General features: G+C 33.8%; 1 protein-coding gene across 2 annotated transcripts in view; it reads left to right on the plus strand.

The window, feature by feature from the left end:
• LOC113391955 (heterogeneous nuclear ribonucleoprotein L) overlaps positions 1-24,625 on the plus strand; it is a 385,528-nt gene that overhangs the window by 321,998 nt on the left and 38,905 nt on the right. For both annotated transcript variants that reach the window (XM_064219358.1, XM_064219359.1), the window contains exon 5: positions 12,086-12,137. In XM_064219358.1, the coding sequence (XP_064075428.1) occupies positions 12,086-12,137 (52 nt within the window). The remainder of the gene's footprint in view (positions 1-12,085; positions 12,138-24,625) is intronic.

Below are 24,625 nucleotides of genomic sequence, written 5' to 3' on the forward strand. Positions count from 1 at the left end.
CAAAGGCCTCCCCTCCCTTTTGAGGAAAAGGCTTGGAGATTACTGCACCACGCTGCTCCAATGAGGGTTGCAGATTCTTATCTACCACGTGCACATTACCTCACGATGTCTTCCCTAACCGCTGAGCACGACACGATAAATACAAATTACTGGCACTAGAATTCTTACTGCTATGGTGCTTGCCCCGGGATTGAACCCAGAATCGTCGGATAGAATTCACGAATTGTAGGCTTTAGGAGGGCTTACGTGTTTAGTATATAGCTGAATAAGGAAACGTGGATGATTTTTAAGGATCGTTAACTTATTTCATTGTACCTCTTATTTAATACATAATATTATTGTGAAAGCAACTTCGTCTCAAACGGGTGTCCCACGCCACCATTCGTTTCTTTTCTTTTTATCACAATATTGTCGTTGAAAGATTTTGAGGGAGATTTTTAGTTTATTTTTTTTAATTTTTAAGCTTAGCGTTTGATTTTATTTATTTAAAAGAATAACTACTGAATTTCTTGTCGGGTCTTTTCGTTATGATCTACATTCCGATCCGGTGGTAGATTTAAGTCTAATACAATTCTTTAAAATGACGATTCAAAAGTGCTCGTGAAAGCCTACTCGAATAAATCATATTTTGATTATTAATTACAATTGACGTATTAACGAATCGACGCGTCGATCCTATCAGGCATATATTTGTTTTCACTTTCGGTTTTGTATTCGCTTTTGTTGCTTCACTATAATGTACCGAGCGCTCCATACGCTTTTTATTTTATAATCTAAGCTTGATCCTATATATCCCAAGGTTATCGGTAACAAATAAACATATACATATTTCATCTTTTCCTTACCGTAATATTTCTTTTCTATCTTGCCACAAAGAGCTTAACGTTTACAAGTGGGTGTCTTGGACGGGACGATTGTTCCAACCCCTTTCGCTAGTCTACCCTCTGGAGTGTTGGGGAGGTCAGAGGGCTCTGTGTGTACACACCGGTGATCGATCGAATCCGGTACAAACAAGGCCAAAATAAAACGATTATATCGTATATGAGACGCTAGCTGGTCCTGATGTTCAAAAATCATTACTAAATAACCCGATATGGCTGTTCTTATACTATACAAGAACATGCTTCATAATACACGCTTGTCATGTAAATAGTCTTAATATATAATGATTGAAATATACTAACCTACTCTGTAAAGCGTTGTGTATTCTGATATAAGTTTTCTGTTTCATGTTTTGACGACCTCCGTGGTCGAGTAGTGTGTACACCGGTTTTCATGGGTACGCCACTCCGAGGTCTCGGGTTCGATTCCCGAGTAGATGTAGAAAAGTTTTTTGGTTGTCTTGGGTCTGGGTGTTTGTGGAACCGTCGTTACTTCTGATTTTCCATAACACAAGTGCTTTAGCTACTTACGTTGGGATTAGAGTTATGTATATGATGTTGTCCAATATTTTTTTTGTTATTTATTCATTCATTTATTTATTGGTTTAGTAGTTTTCTCACATGGGCATTACAAAATAACCTTCTCGTTCATCACTATAGAAGTTAATCCAAGTATTATTCTTTATTGTGTACTAACTAAAAACAAAAGGCGGTCTGGTACTGCTATTGCTAAAACTCAAACAGTAATCTCTTCTAGATAACCGTCATCTATAAAATGTCATATAATCTTAAGATATAAGAGTAATTCTTCGGATTTACCGATATGAGTTGGTAAATGTAAGTATTTCTAAAAATGGGACGATTTTTTCGGGCTTTTACCATTCGGTTTCAGTATATGTTAGGTTTTACCGCTGTCAGTTGGTAGATATTGGTTTTAGGAATAAAACAATGAGTAATTTTTAATCATTTATTTCAATTAACTATTAGTCAAAACCTTAGGAACATATCATATGGGTATTCAACGTAGTAATTAAATAACTAATCCTAACCTATTTAAATTATGAAAATAATTTTCGGCCGACTGCCCATGATTACGAGTCCATGGGCTGAACACGTTATGACATGATTTTTTTCAATATTTACCATGCCATTATGTAAATCCTAAGATTTACCAAGTGAATTGTAGTAAAAGCTCGAATCGCAAACCTTTTGGTAACACTAAGTTTTGGTAATTCTGTGTGAATTTGAATTAAGTAACATTTGTATTTTAAAATTTCACTCATGGTTCTCACATCGACCAATTGTCACATACATTTTGGAATTATTTAGTTTTAATAAATCAATTTGAATAATTTTGTTTTTTTTTTTTTAAACACACGCTGCCGTCGTACTTAATTAACTTTTCAGTTAATCAGTTTTTTTTTTTTGGTCAACCGACTCATTTGTTTTTGTTTAGTCACTATTGACGTGTTTGAATAATCAAAATATTGGAAACCAAAACTTTCGAAATTCAAATAAGTTATTTTCAAATTTTCATATAGTTATTATTATAATGGACCACGATAACGGAATGACTACAAGTTTATTAACTCTATCTGTTGCTCTTTCACGGAACAGAGCTGAATTCAATATAATTTCCTTTGAAGTAAGCTTTAATACCAAGGAAGAACATAGACTACTTTTTTATTCCGAACAGCTGACTACTATCTCCTAAAGCGAAGCCGGAGCCGACAACTAGTTACATTTAAAGGCGAATGGTCTAAGTGGTAGCAAATAGTCAATTCTACAGATAGACATTAATGTTGTTATTTACTACTCTCTGCACGGTTAATTCGCGGCCAACTCGGAATGTAAGATGTTAAGTCCCTTGTGTATGTAATTACACTGGCTCACTCACCGTCTCAGTGCAATGTACGGTCACAGTCGAGAGACCATCGCATTTAATTCAATATCACGGTCTCGTAGTTGACATTGTTAGAATAGTTTTTATACGTTCACTACGGTACGATAAAATAAGTAATTTCATTCATCGCGAACGTCCGTTCAAATTTTAACAAAATTTTCATTTGGAAATATTCTGAAAATTTAATTTTTTTTTAAATCGTTATAGAACTGTATGAATAAAAAAGTTTGAATATAAAATTCGACATACTTTTGGAAAATATTCGTATTTCTTCTTTTATTTTAAATATTGCGATTAAAACCCTTTTTTTTTTATTAAATATAGTATCGCTCACGATATTTTTACCAAGATTATAAGATTAAAAAAACCTGCTTGATGCATTATTTAAAACCACATACAGACACATAAAATGAAAATAAAAGTACATTAGAAGATTATTAAGTATCATTCCCACATTAACAAACAAGTAAGGCTCTTAATGTCTCACAGCTGGGCAAGTTTCAAAAGGTTGTGATACTTATTCCACCGGTTCGGCGAATGCACATTTGGTTGATTTTCATCCTCATGCAGGTTACCCCGCGATGTTTTTCGTCATGCCTACTAAGAGAATAGTAAACACATTCAAATTCAGTAGTACTTGCCCGGATTTGAACTCAGCAATCTTTGACTAATATCCATATTTGTACTCGGCCATCTCGGCTTATAATATTCGACGACCTCCGTGGTCGAGTAGTGTATACACCGGTTTTCATGGGTACGCCACTCCGAGGTCCTGGGTTTGATTCCCGGCCGAGTCGATGTAGAAAAAGTTCATTAGTTTTCTATGTTGTCTTGGGTCTGGGTGTATGTGGTACCGTCGTTACTTCTGATTTTCCATAACACAAGTGCTTTAGCTACTTACATTGGGATCAGAGTAATGTATGTGATGTTGTCCAATATTTAAAAAAAAAATAATATATATATATATATAGGTATAATAAAGATAATCATATTTCCTTATAAAACTCACTTACAAATCTCTGCACGTAATTGCGATCAATAACTTGTTTTTAATTCGCTCCCAGTGAGCCGGCCGATTATGTAAATTGCTCAAGAAGGATATTACCTCACTCCTAACATAAACAAACTAACGTTATTTAAATTTTACATTCGTTTATTTTACGGAAGTATTATTAGATTAGTTAGATTATTTACAAGTTATTAAATATAAATTGAAGTATTTTATAGTTTAAGTTGTTTGTCATCCAGATTAATAAAGGTCTTACGTCTTATAAACGTTGATTAGTCAAAGGATAGAAACTAAATATTATTTATTTTAAGCTCTTGAAATCACTTTCGCTCGTCAATTTTTTTTTTAATGTCGGTAGTCGAACGTGCTTATTGGCCCATCCAGTATTGGTGTTAGCGGTCTATACAAATTAAGCTATAATTAGATCGCCAATACGCCACATATCATGGGAGCTAAGATGTTATGTGACTTATCTCTGCTCACTTGCCTTTGAAACCAGAACATTACAATAATACATTTTGCTGTTTGACGGTAGAATATCTGATAAATGAATCGTACCAACCCAGACGGCTTGCACGAAGCCGTACGCCAAGTGAAGTGTTATAGAGTATTTAATTAAATGTAAAACGACCACCGGTTCGGATTCTAATCTACCGAGAAGATTTGGCAAAAAATCGTCATACAATCATATTTATCTTGATTAAAATATTATTTACTAAATATGACATATGGAAGTCCAGCGTAAGTTGTTGCCTTTGATTATATATTACATATAAAAAAAATTCAGCGACAATTGGAATAAAGAAATATATTAATAATAAAAATGTTGAACAACATTGGACTATTTTATTTCCTCTTAATCGGAAGCGAGGAGAAGCGCTGAGTGCGGCCGCTATTCCGAAGCGCTTTTTCCGCTACTCGAGGTTATAAATCAGGAAGATAACTTCTTTTTTTAAATGAGAGAAAAAATATATTTATTAAGGACAGAGAAAATATTTCTTACAGCTATTATGCTACAAGATTTTCCCGCGTCTATTTTCGTAAATTTTCTAACTGTTAAAGTTGTTACCATCTCAACAATTGGCGTATATACGTAACTCCTAATAGTAAATTTGTTGAGATAAATTAGCTAAAGTTCCTCGAAAGAGTTTTGAACAATAGAAGAACTATTATTATATTGCTACGTTAGATATATGTAGCTATATGTTGTTATGTCCGCTTTTTGTATTACTCGTATGGAATTATTTGTTGTTAGAATAGAATAGAATTGAAATAGAATAAAAAACCTTTTATTTCTCACATACATAAATTATAATATTAGATAATAATGTGCATGAATAATCTATTTATGGGTATAATGTTAATTGGATTGATAAATTATATATTATAAGATTAAAAACATGAGTTTAAAAAAGTTCCAATAATATATCATGCAGGCATGCAAGAACCTCTCTTATGTGAGGGGAATGTCTCCTCCAAACCTTTCCATTTTTCTCTTCTTAATATCTATCTTTATCTTTATTAAATTCTATCTTTGGCAATTGTTGTCCAGTTTTTCTAACGAGATATTGGTCTTCCTCTCTTTCTAACACTGGCAGGGCCCCGCCATAAGGTCAGTATTTGAGGTTAATAAAGTTTATTTGTTTATTGGGTGGGGATCACTTCGCAAATAAATCTAGAAGCTTCGAAAATGATCGATCAATTCGTCAAACTCCTATGATTATGACAGTTCGATTGAGTAGTTTTAACGATTTACATTCCATTTCGTGTTGCTTATAGCCTTGGCTACTTTATCGATTTTTTTTTTGTCAAACATTTGTGTTAAACATAGTTTGCTGTGTAAGATACTTAATCAATAAAGGCTTAGCCGTTGAGCTGCAGAGTATCATTTAAAAGTAAGTTAACCTTCAACTCTGTTTTAAATAATTTAATCATCCTCATTTTCAACCTCTGTTTGGAAATATTTACGTACTTCTAAGTGCTGCTGCTGGGCAAATCTCGCCTATTAAAAGACCCTAGGATGATGTTGATGGAAACATACGGCAAAATTTTATACGACTCACTCAGCCGAGTACGAGGTGTATAAGAATTAAACACGTGATTATTTAGCGTGTGATATCCAGATTTGAATCCACAGTTGCATTTTAAGATACTGTGGGTTCTTTGAATTTATTTTATTCAAAATCAGTACACAGATTGTCCGATAGACATTGACAGTATAAGAAACAATAAGCACCCCTTGCAGATAGTGCAAGCTCGTCGGGGAAGGTACCACCAATTCATCAGATATTCTACCAATACAATGCAATGCTTAGTATTGTTATGTTCCGGTTTGAAGGGTGAGTGGGCCAGTGTAACTACAGACACAAGGGACAAAACATCTTTGCTCCCAAGAATGGTGGAGCATTGGTGTAATGTCAGGAAAGGTTATTTCTTACAGCGATAATGTCTATGGGCGGTGGTGACCACTTATCATATGAGTAAAATTAAAAATTACTTCCTATTACAAAAAAATAAAAAATAAAAAAACCTCACCACGTGGCCCATTTGCAAGGCCACCGCCTACAGACCTTAAAAAAGAAGTAGAGACATAAACCCGCCTTGGCTCTCAATTTAATATTAATACGACCATTTTCTCACCCCGTTGTCGTCGTTTGTACGAGTAGATATCGTGTGAGTACACAATGACAATAAACGTCAAAACCCAAAAATATAACCGTCAGGCGTACAATAAACGTGCCTTAAACGCGTACAACGTCTAATAAATATTTATAATACTTTAGATTAGCCTCGACAAATTACGACACGGTCCGAGGGACCTTAGCGACAAAGGGACTATTATGACACTTCCGTTGGCAAAAATTCACCCCTGAACCGGTGCGTAATGGCAAAATAACAGGGAAATTAACTGTTTAATGCGATACTTTGTGATGTGTTTATATAATATTTATCATTGGATAATCATTGAAAGCAAATAAATACTTACCGCCCATAGACAATGCCGCTATAAGAGATATTAACCATTCCTTATAACACCAATGCGCCACCAACCTCGGGAACTAAGATGTTATGTCCCTCGTGACTGTAGTTACACTGGTTCACCTGCCCTTCAAACCGGAACACAACAATACTGAGTACTTCTGTTTGGCGGTAGAATATCTGATGAATGCATGGTACCTACCCAGAAGGGCTTGCACAAAGCCCTACCGCCAAGTAAAATGTAATATCTTAATCCCCAAAGTTAATTTTTCTATGAACAGTGCTGACACCTTACCATCATGTCCATTTAGTCGTCTATCTACCTCTTTTTATTTAAAAAAAATGAAAAAACAACCAAGAAGAAAAATTTAAATAACGATTTTTATTCTTGAGTAAATTCTTGTGTCTTGAGTAAATTCAATGATGTCTGCTCGCAGCACTCCCGAATCGTTATTTTATAAGACAATCGTGTCATCGAGTCAATTCAACGGAAGCTGCAACTGGATCGGAAAGTTGATAGAATTATTCCGACTATTCTGGAACTATTTATTTGATGTCTTATTTAATATTCTTTGCTGTGTTACTTAACATTTTATCTATAAATATTGTTTAAGGGGTGATCAATTTTTTTTACTTTTATAGAAAATATTTACATTAAGAATCAAATCATGACCATGTGGAATGGGGGCAAGAATGCAAGAAGTATTTTCCTGTCACATCGCTTTTTCGATCCTCCGGACAAAAAATGACCCAGTCCTTCTGTCACCAGTGGAGGCAATAAGATGTTTTTCAATTAAAGTTTTCTGATTATTACACCAAGGTCCAAACTTGTTCTGTTCCAAAACTGTTTCAACTGCAAATGGAACTATGGCATACTCAGTAATAGAAGACTTCAATTTTTCCATGATGGCTCCCGCTCTTAATACTGTTTCTCTGATAAGAAGCAGGGCTACTTTGTCATTGTATGATGTGTGCCACACTAACGCTCATCGTCGTTCCATGTGAACTGCGCTGACGTCCATCAGTTCTTGAGCCATTATCACGATATATTCCACGGGGCTCAATAAGAATATGATTAGGGATTATTTAAACAATGTTGTGTCTTCTTCTTTCAAATGTCTAATCAATGATAAAAGAAAGAGAGAAAATATTGTTTAACTAAACATAAGCTTTTACATAACGCCTTAATCTAGATAAATTCACTCATTAGTATGTGTGGGTGTCGGTATTGATTTTTAATACAGTACCACCGGTTTCCACAAAAAAAAAAAAACAATTCAAACTCACTGAATACTCACTTCTTTTCTAACTTAAATACTGATTAATATTGAGCTATTATTAAAGTGAAAAATATTTGAAGATGTAATATACTATTTATTAATTTATTATGTGTTTCATTGGGGATAAAGAGTAACAATGAATTTCTCCTCTCAAAAATTAAAATCAAAACATACTTTATTCAAGTAGGCTTTTATAAGAACTTTTGAATCGTCATTTTACAAACTATATTAAGTGAAGCAACGTAAAAGATTATAGGATCGTTATACTCGTTTATTGATTAGTAAACATCTGCCACAGGATTGAAAAAACACTTCAGAGAACTGAGAACAGGTGAAAAAATGCCCTAGTATCATATGATTCTATCTATATTCATACATAAATGTCGAATGTGTGTGCTCCACTTCGGGCAAAGATGTTGAATATTTTCGAAATATATATAACGACCCGAGATCACCTTTGATTTATTTCACATTTCTAACGCGCAAACAGTATCAGCGATCTCATTCAGGGTCTACAGAATCGCTTTCATTCATGAGCACGGCCGATATATCGTGAGATAAATCAGGTGACAAAAAATATTTTGTGTACCTCTCGGCCGTTACTCCGAAAATACATGGACGCGATTATCTATTGTCTAGTATATATTGTGGACGTTGTCTATTGTTACGTTTTTTAATTCATTTAAAACTAGTTTTCGCCTGCGGCTTCCGTCGCGTTTTACAGATAAAAGTACCTTGGTCTTCGAGCTTACTCCAAATTAAAGTTCATCAAATTCGGTTCAAACCACTGAACCTGTGAAAGAGTGTAGCTTCACATAGATAGACGGAGTTTCTTTCTGGAATTAACCACCACAAACACCCACTCAACGTCTAGGCGCACCGGGAATCCGCCAAGCATTAGTTTGCTATACTTGGCACATGGAGAAACAGAACTTAGTCCATAAAATTATACAATTTCTCTGGAGAAGTTTGGTCGGAGTAGACCTTAACCTCCTTTTGATGGTAGAGCTACGATAGAAACAATGAATACGTCATACGACAACAATCTTATGTTTATTTATGGTATTTAACACTCTAGAAATTTTATATGAGTAAATATTTTAATTTTTTGTGTTTATATTGTGTTTATTTACTAATTTGCACTTTGTGTATTTACTCAAACTATCCTTCGTAATGTTTATATTTAATTATCTTATATAAATGATTATTTTTCGATCTTTGTCTATATGTATTTTAATATTTATTCGTTAAACAAATTATGAGGTCGATTTGTAATATGACGCTAAAATACATTACGAGCAAATTATGTCATTTTACACAATCGAAAGCTGTGTCTCCATTGTAGAACAAACAGCTGTAATTGTTTTTATAATGAGTTGGTAATTATTATTATTATTATTTGTTTTTTTTTTTATAAAATAAATACGCGGACGGACAAATAAACTACATGATGGTAATTTACTGTCATAATATCAGTATCTTGTAAGCGATAGTGATCACTGATATGATAGACCGCCACCGGTTCGGCATATAGATTCAATTGAGAAGAACCAGCGAGAAACTTAGTTGTTACTCTTTTCCAAAATTTGAAATGAATTATATTAGTTAAATACATATACATATATAATATCCCGCATGGAAATCAACAAGTATTAGCTCCAAGCTTTTTTATATTGGTAACTAGTCCTAATGCCACTAAGATTTCATATTCGTTGTGGCTGTAGTTACACTTGCTAATTCACCTTCAAACCGGATCACAACAATACCTAATATCGCTGTTTGACGGTAGCGTATCTGATAGTTGGGCGTACCTACCACTAAACCCTACCACCTAGTAGTCATCAATCCGTCGCTATTACTACCTACCTGAACCTAAACCCAAGAAACTCAATGAGATAGAGTTTATTATTATTATTATTTTATGAGTGAACAATTTATGACCACGAGCGTAGAGGGTAAAAGGATGAACTAAGAAAACATGGATGGAGTGTGGGAGGAGGGGTATGAACGATCTGATGACGAACAATATAATAATAGATAGAAAAGAACACGGGAAGGAAAAAGAAAGAAAAATGAATTATTTCATTCGAGTTTTAGCTTAGAGTCGTATCGATCACTAAGTTAATTGTATAACTATATATATAGGCGCTATACTATATATAACTATATATAAATATAATATATAGGCGCTTATATATTTAAATAAAAACAAGCTGAAAATAACGGAATGGCTCTTTTGTTTTTGTAACTTGAGATAAATTATTTTCCAGTTTCGTTATGAGATATGTATATTCATAAATATAATAAAAATTCTGGCGCGCCACCAAAACATAGATCATACTAGAATTATACTTATTTAGAATATATATATATATATAATTGCAAACGAAAATTGAGCCAAGACTAATAAGGCAACAATATAATATTAAATGCAGTATCACTTGATATCATCTATTTGATAGTCCAATCAAATCAATTTTAACAAAGTGTGTTTTTTTTTACGCCAATGTTCCACTGATTTCATATTACGATATAGCATTCAATATTCAATTACAGGATAAATTAAAATGCTAAATAGTTGTTAATAGATATAAATGCGAACAAAACCACGGGCAAGAACTAGTCGACAGTAGTAAAACGCAAGAGATAGCATATACGAGAAAATATTGTTATCGTAAATAACATTAAGACTGGCCAATTCTACTGACGTTTGCCAAATCCTTGGCTCAGTAACGCGATGTTTGAAGCCAAGTTCCAGTGGAGTGAGAGCTTTTTAACGCATAAGATGAACATTACGTCTGTTATCGGATGTTGTTCGTAAGATAACTTCGAAGTTTTGGTTTTAACTAGGATGTTTTTACGGTCTCTTTTTGTATGTACGAGGACATGAAAATCACCCTTGTCACGTCGCTGGTCCAAATTTATAACGGGTTAAATTTCGAAACGAAGCAATCAAAAATTGTTTTATATAAGTAAACATTATAGTAAAGCACTTTTGAATGGCCAATATTTCAACTCTACCACCGTTTCTGAAAGCCGCCTCCAGCGAGAAGAAACGGCAAGAAAATCGCATAGTTCTTAATTACCAGATTTATGATGTTGGTATAGAGTTGATATAAGATCCTAAGGTCCTAAAAACCTATAAGATTTTTCTGTTGAAAAATTTTCACTGAAAGATAGAAGAGTGTACACTCTCGATCCTGTAAAAGTACTCAAAACCGATCGTTCTGCACCTGAACTCTTTCCGATAGTGCCGGATTCGACGTTCCATGTGATTATGAGAATGAGGCGTTCGACCTGTGTATGCGCCCAAAATTGTGCACTATACGTCCTGCGTTGTTGGTTAATCGGATGTATATGTATGTACATACCCAATACAATATATCCTTTTCGAACGTTCGAAAGCAGAGACAAAGCTGTTATTAAATACATTATATCATAGCCCGACAGGTAATCGCGTCATTTACTTAATTAGGCTCGATAGTAATTCGATTTCAGAGATAATTCCGTTACAAGAGACGGATTGCAGTCGGTCAATTAATCTAACTCAATATAGGACTGGTCATTTTGATGCCATATCGATACGAGCTATAGATAGCAGATCTATGTATATTTATAAGAACCTCTTTGACTGTTTCTTTTGGTCTTTGACTAGTCGCTGGTTTCTAAGTCCGGTCTCGAGATCCTGAATTCAAACCCCGTGTCGAGCTGATTGAAAGTTATTCATTTGTTGTAGGATCTTGAGCACCCTTATTGTGCTATTTTTAACTTAAATCGGCCCAAACGTCAGGTACGACCTCCGAGCGAAAAAAAAAAAGTTTTTCAAATCGGTTTCATAAATGACGTAGTTCTGATAGCAGGCATAAAAAAAAAAGAAAAAATACAACTGAATTGTTTTTTGGAACCGCTAAAAATCTCTATATGTACAACGAAGTGGAAAGAAGTATCACCTAGAAATAGTGTTTTATCTTTACGTTGCCTGTTATATTATGTATATGAATATGGAATTAATGTTTTTTTTTTTTTATTACAGCCTGAAAGACTAAACGTTTTCAAAAACGACCAAGACAGCTGGGACTACACATGTGAGTGTATTATTCTGATCTTGAATTTATTTTATCTGTCGCAATCGAAACATGTATTACGACATTTGTAACAATATTATCTGTGGATTTGTTATACTTATTGTCTTTTATATTTAGAAGGTCGTCATGGCCGTATTTTATAAAATCGAATTGTGTAATAGTTTACTGAGCTATACTGTATGAAATGTTCATAATACGTGTAAGAAAAGGAGCCAAACTTAAATATGATGAATGTCTTTATGTTCATAATAATATAGAGAGATCATTTTGAGTAAAGTCTTCCATCTTCACCGACTCAACCTGTCTGGGGCAAAATCTTCGATTCTTTAATAAGATATTTTTAACTTTGCCTATTAATAAATTCAGATCTCATTTAAAAAAAAACATTGTTAAATACGGATAACTCGGTATAAAAAATGGCTGAAAAAAATAATAGAATTATAATCATTGGTTTTTAGTAATATAATATATACTGGACAACATCACATACATTACTCTGATTCCAATGTAAGTAGCTAAAGCACTTGTGTTATGGAAAATCAGAAGCAACGACGGTACCACATACACCCAGACCCAAGACAACATAGAAAACTAGTGAAATTTTTCTACATCGACTCGGCCGGGAATCGAACCCGGGACCTCGGAGCGTCGCACCCATGAAAACCGGTGTACACACTACTCGACCACGGAGTATATTATATAAATAATTATTTTATTAAATGAATGTACTGCTATGTAAATTGGTGAAAAAGTATAACTATTGAGTTTCTTGACGGTGCTTCTCGTTAGAATCTATATTCTGAACCGGCGATCTTTACATTTATATTTATTTATATGCTGTAAAATAACGATTCAAAAGTATTTTTGTATCAGTCTGCGAAAAAGTATGTATATTTTGATAAAATAAGTTCAGATCAATATTTTGTTTAGCTCCTGTTTATATACGTATCATAACAAAGATAATATTTTTAAAATGTCGTAATATATGTACTGTTGCTATAACAATCAGTGCTGATTTAAACTGTTGTGTAATATGATTTTGAAAAATGAATGAATCAAATGTTTTAATAATGTTTTCGAATAAATATACTATGTTTAAATTCGGCATTGATTGTGTGATAATATCCGTAACTAAATATTTTGAAAGTGAAATTATCTTTTGATTCAAAAAGTATTTACTTTAAAAATCAGAAGTATATTTTTTTTTTTAGAAATGATTATTTTTTGTGTTATTGTAAAACGCATGACTATTTATATGTTCGCGGTAAATTGCATGATAACTTCAATAGCATCGAACACGTTTATACAACTAATTATAAATAAATCCTTATTAAATACAAACTACAATATTTTACAACGTTCTCGCAAATTCATGTTGCATAAATATTCATACACGACATAGATACACTTACAAGGTTGAAATTTTATGTTTTAGTAACACAGTGTCATCATAATATCATACTAAGTCTCACAACACTTATGATAGATCACTTGGATTATACGCGCAGGTGCTGATAAAATTACAGTAAGAGTATTCCACGTGCATGTAAACCGAGGATCTGAAGAAGATCCTTGATTCAGAAGTCAAAGCCAATGTCAAAGGAGAACTATGTCCAGTAGTGGCTCTTTGAATGTCTTTCTGTAACGAAAAAATCATATTAATGATCATTACAATTCATACTATGACGATAAAAATATATAATACCTTACAAGGTTTTATTTAACTTTATCTATTACAATATTCCAACTCAATTTTGAAGTTCCATTCGAATTATTTTAAGAAATTCTCGTGCTTTGAGTTTCGACTATCAGTTATTTTTCTTAACTCCTCGGAAACCAGCTAAAGTCGGAGTTCCTCCGCTTGAATTCTTCCCGTTTGTCCGTCTCATCGGATTATTAGAGTACATTCTGTGCAGGTGACTAGTTAAATTTGTGAATGGTACAAAATCGTTCAGAAATCATCACCATCAATACCAGATTGCCGAACAAAACACAATAGTATATAATACACAACAATATCAAAAAATATATCAGAAACAATATCGTAGTTATTTTTGTCTGAATTTTTCAAATATTAAATTTATATTCATCTCACGCTACACGATGAAGGAAAACCATCGTGAGAAAACCTGCATGTCCAGGATTCTGAGATTCGTATATCCGAAACGGAGCATCGTGACGGATTACGCGTCTAATCCCATTTGATGGAAGGGAAATTATTTGCCTGGAACATGACTTTTATAAAAAAATTTTGTTCGTGTTTAAATTGTTCCAGTTTTGACTGATTTATGAATAAAAACACGTGATCTGTGATCTCTTACTCTGATGAATATTCTACGGCTTAAATCAAATATTCTGCATTTTTGACTTTCGATTGGATATTACTTATCGAATAGTTTTACAGATGCAATGAACATTTTTGGTGTAAGTAATAATTAACATTTCTTATAGAGCCATTATGGATGTTACCGGTATGTAACCACTTTTTTATTATATGTATATAGGCGGACCGGCTAAAAGAACGATGGTAAGTGGTCACTATCACCGATAGACATTGGCGCTATAAGAAATATCAACAATTCCTTACAAAGCTAATGCGCAACCAACCTTGGCCACTGAGACGTTATGTATCTTGTGCCTGTGGTTACAGCCAATCGCTCACCTGGTAAGAAATTGGTGCTATAATAAATATTAACAATTACTTACATTGCCTGTAGTTACATATGTATATCACTCACCTTTCGAAACGGAATACAATAGTATAAAATTTTGCTTTTTGGCGGATTATAATATGAGTGAGTGGTACCTACATGGCCCTTACATTCATGTAGCCTGTATAATCGTCTGCATTCCTATTATGAAAGAATCGAGGTAGAACATTTGAAATACGTCCAATTTGAAATTAAAATTGCCATCTAAGTTTAATACCCTCGGTAAATCCCTTTCAACTTTGCCATTGATAAGTTTACAGGCAGTTGGGGCATTTTTAAATTTACATAAAATTTTCGTAGACTAATTGTATACCAAAAAATGTTTTAAGTCACTTGAAGTTCTTTCGGGCAAATATTTCCCTACTGACAAAAGAAATTCACTACTCTTTACTGGCACTTTAACGAAGGCGACAGTTTGAAATAGCAACTTTTAAAAGTGAAACGTATTCTTTTAAAAGTCATCGTTTACTTTTATTCAACTGCGATAGTCGAGTCCTTTGTAGAAATGTGAAATTAAGGAAAATTTTCTTTTAAAAGCCTTTAAATTTATTCTTCAAACTTTTCAGATTTTCTCATTGTAGCTGAACTGGATCTTTTTAAATATTTCTTGACGTATTTCACATAATATATTTAAACACTTAATTAAAAAATAAATATCTACTTTGTCGAAATTTTGGAATATATTTAAATAAAATTGTATCAACACGTTTTATCTTTTGCGTTTAACAGTAGGTAGTAAGTAGTCAACAAAAAAACTCAATAATCCTCCATTTCTTAGAGTCTATTTACGATCATACGTTATAGATGGTATAAAAACACGTAAGCCGAATAAAATTTATTATTCAAGACTTCAAACGATAACCTTTTTTTAATCTGTCGCAAAACATGATCTACTTTGCATAATAAAAGATTCACGAATGTCAATCGAAGAATTTGAATTCCTCTAATCTAAATCTCTCGTCGGCCATTTCCCTCCCGCGGAAATTGCAAATGTCATCGTCGCATAATGTTTGACTGCCTTAAGCATTTATTCTGTTACAGTATTTTTATTTTCGTAAGAAGTTACCGATTGAATTAAATTGATATGGCTTACTTTAGGCTGGAACTCAACAATAAGCTTAAAACAATTATTCATAACTAAGAATTTATGTAGCAATATTCCAGACAACCTTTGAGTATAGAATAAGACGTAAATAGTTACAATTTGGATGAAAAATGTTGAAGTAGGTAAATAGCACCTAAAAACTTATGACGTTTTAACGTCATGCATTTTTTGTTGTAAGCCATTGTAATAAAAGGAGTTCAGAAACATAGAATTTAACAACCGAGACTACGATTGACATGTATTACATTGCATGCAGTCTATGGAGTTAGACGAATACTAACCATAAAATATTCTGTCGTAAACATTTGGGTAACCAACCAAACTTTTACGTCTACTACAAATATTACTCTTAAAAATCTACTATCCTTTAATCGACTTACTGAATATATTATCATAGTGTTATGTTATTTAAATTTTTATTAAGAATCAGAAAAGTTTAGTATGGAAAGATTTAAGAGGTTGCCTAAATAAAACGTAAGATACTTAAATAGATTGGCAATATTGAAACATAATCCGTGTAGTTGTATACAAAGTGAGTTGCTTCAAGTCAGTTCGATCGTTAAAATGAGCATTCGTATGAAATATTTTTATTTCGCAAGTTTCGCCTCAGTTCCGCTACGTTTATTTTTACGACGCCGTTTTGGCGCCCAACGTGGGCCTCGATCAGGTGAAACTTTTAATGATTCTTTGTTTATTTCTTTCAATTTTCCGTTTGTTATTATTTCAATTTAATGGTTGTGGTTTTGACGTTATTATGAACGTACTTCGTTAATTATGGAAAATGTTAAATGTAAATTAAAATGAATCAGCACGAAAAACGTTCAAACAGATACATTTTCATGTTTGAGTAAATTTAATCAGAAAGGTTTCGTAAATAAACAATGAACTGTCTAATATAAAGTCCAAGATTAGACTTCTGTTTACAAAGAAACTAATACGCTAGACAGGTAATATCTACACGAGACAACGGCTTGGCAAGTGTCACAAATCTTGGAACTACCTTCGATACAAAGCCGTCGTTGGATCATTTTGGCTCGTCTCCAATGATTACAGATAGCAATATGCTATCGCTCACATCCTTGTAAGAGGGATTTTGGACTAGCACTATTACGTTTAGAGCGGTTACTATTTTCAGCTCAAGTTGTCAATGTTTTCTACCTGTTTACATTTAAAAGAAACGTTATCATTTTGTGTAGGACTTTGGTAATGGAAGTTGTGTAAGATGTAAATAATTAAAATTGAGAATAATCTTTATCCTAAAAAATCAATTCAATTGAGTTATTGTTTTTTAATGGATAAAATCCGGTCTTACAATTTCTTAAGTAAGATTACTTCAGAGATAACTGTTTCTAGTTTAGTTGAAATTTCGAAATTTGTACTAATTATTTTATCCCGACTATCAATAATATACCTTAATTTTTCTCTGCCTCGGTACATACCACCTACTAGTAAGTTATACCATCGCTTAGCAGCTATGCTTCATATCGTGTTCCGGTATGGTATGGCGAGTGAGCCAAAAACAAAGAAGTAAAGAATACAGGGCACAGGCGGGAAGAGAATTGAAATGGCTTATGACTTTCACAATGAATTCTAAATCTTACACACTATAGTTTTTTTTTTAAATATTTTTTTCAGTAGTGCTGGTTTATTTTTTAAATGATACAAATTGATCACACAAGAGGTTGATTATGAATCAAAAGACTTTCGTTTCTAACGTTTGCATGCGAATAATATGCAAAATACATCGTCCTCACATCTTTAGGTAAATATCTAAATATACGTACGTTAGGTAGTAGATATTCCAAGTTTAATTAAAAATGTAACCTTGTATTTAATTTAAATAATACGAACTATCTCATAACGGTTGTAGTTGAAACTAGAATTTGTTTTGTCAAAGATTGACTATAGTTTTCCCACGCCAGTATGGTCCTTATAGCTTAAGTTATAAAGGATACAATCGAATATATGGGTTGTTTGATAAAGCTAAATATTTGTGGAGCACGCAGCTCGGAAGCGCGTGGCTGTGCGGCAAAATATTTGATTTGCGCTCCAATGCCGTCAGTTTATTGGGATTTTTCTATTTTACCAAACGGATTTGATCGTTTCGAACTGGACGAGAAAGGAAAATTTCTGGCAGATTTCGTATGTATTTTATTTCAATGGTAAAGCATATTTTCTAGTTTTAGATTTTTCCACTCCAAACAGGATTATTTCAAATAGTTATGTGGAAGAAAGATCAAGTTTGGAATTGTAAACATAGTCAAATTCACTCAATAATTGAAAAATTTATACGAGCATTTTGCTATAGTTCTTTCGGTCAACACGCAAGATTTTTACTTAAATTTTTCTTTTAATTTAATTCACTGAACGTAAAATAATAGGTCAACGTTTTTAAACGCATAAATGTCCTAAAAGACCGTAATTTGATACGCAAAAAACCTTTTTTTTCCCCTCTCTAATTACCGCTCTTACATCCGATTCACCATTACGCGTGAATGCGGTATTTCCATACAATAAGGAGGTCAGGCGGCAAACCTTGCGAAGTGCAATTTCCTCACCCCCTTTTTCCCCTTCCACTACCTTTGCCAGTCTCCCCTACGTTTCCGTCCATTAGATATAGGGGTAAGACCACATTAAAGGTAACGGTGGAAAGATGAATTATTGAATTAAATATGAAAAAAAAAGAATGTGACCGCGATTTTCCGTATTTTTAAATTATATAAATCTTGGAAAGTTTGAATTTAAAAATTTATACAAGGAATTTAGAGGTAGTGGTCTTTATACATTTCATCTTGTTTTAGGATATTAGTTTCAAATGTATAGATACTAATTTTTATGTATTGGCCAGCACTCCAAGTGTTTGCTATATTTACGGGTATATCCAAAACACCATCAAACTCTGCTTACAAATAAAAAATGATGTTAATAATGTTATTGTCAAACACCTAAAAAAATCGAAATCAAGTTTAGTGTCTATGCTTATATCTATTTGATTGAAATAAAAATCTTCGGAAAAAAAATTCACTTTTCCAAAAAATTACTCTATTTTTTTTACTATAGAAAAATTCATCAGTTTTTGTTTTATCTTTCAATCGAATCCCCTACACTCTAGACTTGTTTCAAAGACAATGGAAGTATTTCACATGACAATCGGATCCAGTACATTCATAGCGATCGTTACGTCTTGAGACGAGCTTGTAAAATGTCTTTTGTTGCCTTATTAGCTACCGATAGAACGATTTTGATGAACCGATAGAAGTTTCTATGGATTTAAGACAAGGAGCTAAGAAAGACTCTAGTTTGGTTACGTCTGTGATGGAATAGAGATATAAGTGAATCTCGTTTCTTTGAATAGAATTATTATTTATTTATTCTTTATTGCACACCAAGACTTAAAGTAAATTTGACATTTGGATTAAGAAAATTTGCATTAAGTACAACAGACGGGCTTACGGCTGATTATTTATTATTTGTAAAAAAATATTTTTACTAATTAAGAACATTTTTACAAATTGTGATATAGTGCTTGTGTAGCGTATTTAGGTTTATGCATACATTGAAACGTCAATAATTTTGTCGATATATGTATGATTTTGCCGTGTGCATTGTGAGTGCGCCGCGCTTCTAAATTAGCTAGTGTAACGGACTACTATCCTTCTCCTGTAACATCACTCATCCCTTGGCTGTGTTCTTCGAGTGTGTGAAGACCAAGGGAGCGCTCCCAAGAAGAACGCTTCGTCAAAATTAAGAGCGCGATTTTGAGGTAACAACTCCCCTTATAACTCAACTACAGTCCACTTATCTCTCGCGCGTACAGCTTGTATTGTTTTTAAAACGATAATAGCAATGCAATTCACTTGGTGATGGGACTTAGTGCAAGCTCCTCCAGGTAGGTACCCCCTCATATTCTCACTACTCGGTACTCATCACATATTCTACCGCGATGCAGCAATAGTTAGTATGTTTGTGTTCCGGTTCAAAGATTTAGTGAGCCAGTTTAACTACATAATTCACTCTCATAATCCGTTGGATTGGCAAACCCGACACGATCGGAGCGCATTCTTAAACAGGACCAACTGCTTTACGTGTTTCCGTTGGCACGAAAGTCTCCACTTCCAAGCTCTACTGAAGAATGTCTTGACGGAAGAAACCCAGTAACTTTTTTATGGGGGCGTCTCGGGATTCCAATCTCGGATCTCGAACCTTATAGGTTACTATTCAAATAAGTCAGTTGAGTTATGAAAGTGTTTAAGTCGTTATGGAGTTAGATAGCATTTCACTTATGACGTGCTAGTTAGATTATATTCAAGGCCGTTAGTGTTCTAACCGTTTATTGATAATAACCGGCTCTGAATTCGCGTTCTTGGAAGCACGGAAGCAATAACAAGGATTAATACGACAATAATTAGGCAATAATATCGATTTCCTTTGCGAGTGTTTCGTGTAAACGAATATTTTTTACTCGTCTTACTTTGTGTAATGAAATTTCTCTACTTTCAGTGACTCGGTTGTGACATATTTGACCTTTCCAATTAATTTCATCAAACGGTTCATGACATTTATTATATAAATAATAATTGATTTTAAAAGAGGGGAATATTTATTCTATTGTATATATTATTGCCCAAATTTTTGATAAGGATATTTAATTTTCAATAGCCAGGAATATTTTCCAACTAATGGTAAGTGCTCATCGCTGCACACTGGACAATAGCGCTGTAAGAAAATTGGAATATTTTTTTACAATGCTGGTCATAGCAACTAATATGTTATACTAAATCCACAACAGCGCGATTTTTAAGACATTTTCTGCCTCGCACAACCACTCTGTGGGACCAGCTTTTTCCGAACCGATACGACTTGGGAACCTTCAAGAAAAGAGCATACTCCTTCCTTAAAGGCTGGCAACGCCCTTGCAAGCCCCCCGGTGTTGCAGATGTCCATGGGCGGTGGTAGTCACTTTCCATCAGATGAGCCTCCTGCTCGTTTGCCAACTATGACATAAAAAAAAAACTAACAAATCTCAACATACGTTGTCCTTCCCATGTATAATATCGTAGCTATGTAATTTAAAAAGCATTTTAATTAATAGCCTATCCATTGATATGACATCCATCCATTGTCATTAGCCGATATATCTTCCGTTCATAGAATGGGATAATTTGCTTCAGACCACCGGAGATGTTTTGTTAATATTTTTATCATATATACTTTTTATATTATATACGTGTCCTGCGAAAAGAATGGTACAATTCTAAATTTGGTTTTCGCTGATATAATGCAACATTATGGTTGCTACAGGCTCTAAATTCTTAGCTAGCTATTGTATATACATACATATATATATATATAAAAAAGATCAAGTATAAGAGTATCGATAGACATTGCATAGAATATTATACCAGGAGAAATAACTTAGGTGTACAGGGAGCAAATTAAAAAGCAGATAATTAATAGGGCCACGCCATGCGAGCAATAAGTACTCGTACCAGATGTTAAAATAATAACACTGAAATATTACTTAATACAAGGACTAGGAATTATTAAGTATTTGTCACTTAGAAAAATGCTCTCATGCTTTTTTTTTTTTAATATATAGTGAAAACGGCTTTTGTTATAACGGAACTATTACGATACATTGATGTCAGTGTAGAAAAATTTATTCCTTGCGCGATAAATGTGTGTGTGGATAAAAACTACAACTTAGTAGCTTCTTACCGGTTCTTGTCGGAAAAATATAGATTGAACTTGTCGTAGCTTAACGTTTAATCTTGTAAAATGTCAAATTTGTGTCATTGTATTTCCTAAGATTTTCATTTACGTTGTTGTGTTATGTGATTGCATCTTTATATTTCTGAGCAGCATCGCAATGTAAATACAAATATAACAAATGATAACACTTTTGTTTATATCATATAGGTAGGCGGACTGGCGAATGGGTCACCTGGTGGTTAGTCACCACTGCTTTTATACATTAGTACAGTGAGAAATATAAATAGTTGTTACCAACGCGACCTGAATCTAAGATGTTATGTCGCGGAAACTAGGGTTTTATGTCCCTTGTACCTGTAGTCACACTGGCTCACCGATCCTTCAAACCTGAATACAACAGTACTCAGTATTGCTGTTTGGCATTAGAATAAATGATGAGTGGGTGGATCTACCCATACGAGCTTGCAAAAAACCCTACACACCAAGTAACTCTTATCACGTTCGTTTTTCTTGTCTGTGAGCGAGATTTTCTGGAGTATTTTATAAAATACTAATACCGAGTCAATGCAGATATACTCGAAATGCAGATGCAGATTTAGTCATTGAATTGTTAAGGTCAATGACCTTCAATTCAAATTCAACAATTCAAAACAGAAACGTTCTAAGCATTTGACGTCCGACTATTCAATATCAGAGCGCTACCAACTCGTATTACGTAATGATTCGCTGCGTATGACAGGTCCTAACGAAATTCGAAATATTAAGGTATATTTATCGCCATATATCTTATATCAAATGCTCGTTACCTTCCGTGACGGTACGATGCGAACTGACATGGAATGTTGTACTATCACGCAACTCGACTCACTAAAATATTCAACTACCCCCACATACCGCCTCAACCAAATGACGACACTACTACGTCTTTCAATTAAAATCTATATTCGTTTGATGATGTGCATCAAAATCAAAGGTACGTTCGTTTTTGGAATTTGAATCTTGCGTGTATAGTTTTAAAGTTTGATTCTTATTTTTGAATGTTTCGTTTGAAATTTTAAGGTAGTTCGGAGGGTACAAATTAATGAATTGTAATGAAGTGCGTCCGCGGTTCTCGTATGTTTAGAAGTGCCTTTTTGGGACTTTGGAAAGAAAGAGTTTTGCGCCAAATGGATGCTTTTTTTCGAATTTTGTATTTCTGCATTTTTTTTTCTCAAAGCTAAATGTAGTTGTACACTTTTTAAGGTCAATTTTAATACGTGACGTTTTATTGATGACGCTAACTTGATTTTATATATTTTTTTCCCGTTGAATGCCACATTGGTTTAGCGGGTAGCTTAGCTGCCAAACTATTTGTGTCCGAATCTCGGTTCAGACCTATAAAAAAAATATTGACATTGTCAATCAATATATATATATATTTTTAATATAGTGTGATTCTTCCTGACTGGTCTGAAGTCCAGTCCGGATACGGGCCTCGACGGTTTCCTCTTCACCCGGGCTTTTCCTCACCGGTATCCATCGGCTACCGCGTCAATCCTTTAGGCCTAAAACACTAGAAACACACATGACCGGTCTGTCTAAATTGGAAATAATTGTTATATTACCCACTATGTTATATCTCATCGCTAGATGGCGCTATAGCACTTAAGCCTATATACCGTTCACGTAAGTGGTCACCACCACCCATAAACAATGGCGCTATAAGTAAATAAAAACCATTCATTACATCGCCAATGCACCACTAACCTTGGGAACTAAGCTGTAATGTCTCTTGTGCCTGTAGCTACACTGGCTCACTCTGAGTGGGTGGTATCTACCCAGGCGGGCTAGCACAAAGCCCTACCACCAAGTAAATATAGACGTGCCTTTTACGATTACGATTGACTCTCTTTTATTCCAATAGTTTTGTATGAATAACGCAAATATTACAAATTATGATTTTCTTTCTTCAATTTGACTTAGAGCTGCACCAAATCGGTACATATGTGTTCAAATTAAATTACTCGTCTCATTTTCCCCGTCACATTTCGCTAAAAGTTCTACGCTGTCGTGACCCACAGCCAGTTCGAGCAGGTCTCGCAGCGATTTAGTATTCAACCTATCCGATGTACGTCGATATCTCATGGCGAATTATTTATCGCTTCGACGAGGTCTGGCGTGTATTTACATCTTGATTGATACGTCATGTTGACACGGAAACTTTGTATGATACAGCTAGTTTTATAAATAGGTCCGTTTTGTTTGGTTGTTTGATTGAGAAATAACTTTTTTATTTTGTCAGATTATACTTTTTATGATAAATAGAAATATATATATTATGTAAATATTTGTCGTTATTCGATTAAAATTCGTCCGATATATTTTGAGCAATGGTAATAGAAGAGCTCTTTAATAGAGATAGGCGTGACAAGATCGCTCTATTCTGTAAAATGTCGTTCCAAACGTACTTGTAAAAGCCTAGTTGAATAAAGTATAAGTGAGATTGAGTTTTTTAGTATCATACTCAATACTGAGCACATACAGGCAAAGTCAGGCAGAGAGCGAGTTGTTATGTAACAAACATTAAACAGCGAAACTATCGAAAGACCTTCAAGTGTCTGTCGGTGTTCGCAATTTTCTGACTTTGCTTTATTGTACGTGATTTTTTTTTTTTCAAATTGTTGCTTCCGTCTTCGTAGGTGAATAGATATTTATAAAATAGTTCAGGTGATGGAGGTATTCTTCCATGTTTGCATTGATATTCTGGTTCATATTTTCTGAGGTACACGAAACTGTCGAATATGAAAATAATTTATAATAAAACTTATCATAATGTGACATAGTACCGTGGTGTATGGTGTATGAATATATAGGTATAGTTTATGCTCCGACAAAAAGGGTTTCCATGAGACTGTCATAGGACATATTTCCACATTTGTATTTCACGAAAGAACGCACACCCTCAGTATGTTATATAGAAT

The sequence above is a fragment of the Vanessa tameamea genome, chromosome 27, assembly GCF_037043105.1.
Source record: "Vanessa tameamea isolate UH-Manoa-2023 chromosome 27, ilVanTame1 primary haplotype, whole genome shotgun sequence".
Lineage (NCBI taxonomy): Eukaryota > Metazoa > Arthropoda > Insecta > Lepidoptera > Nymphalidae > Vanessa > Vanessa tameamea.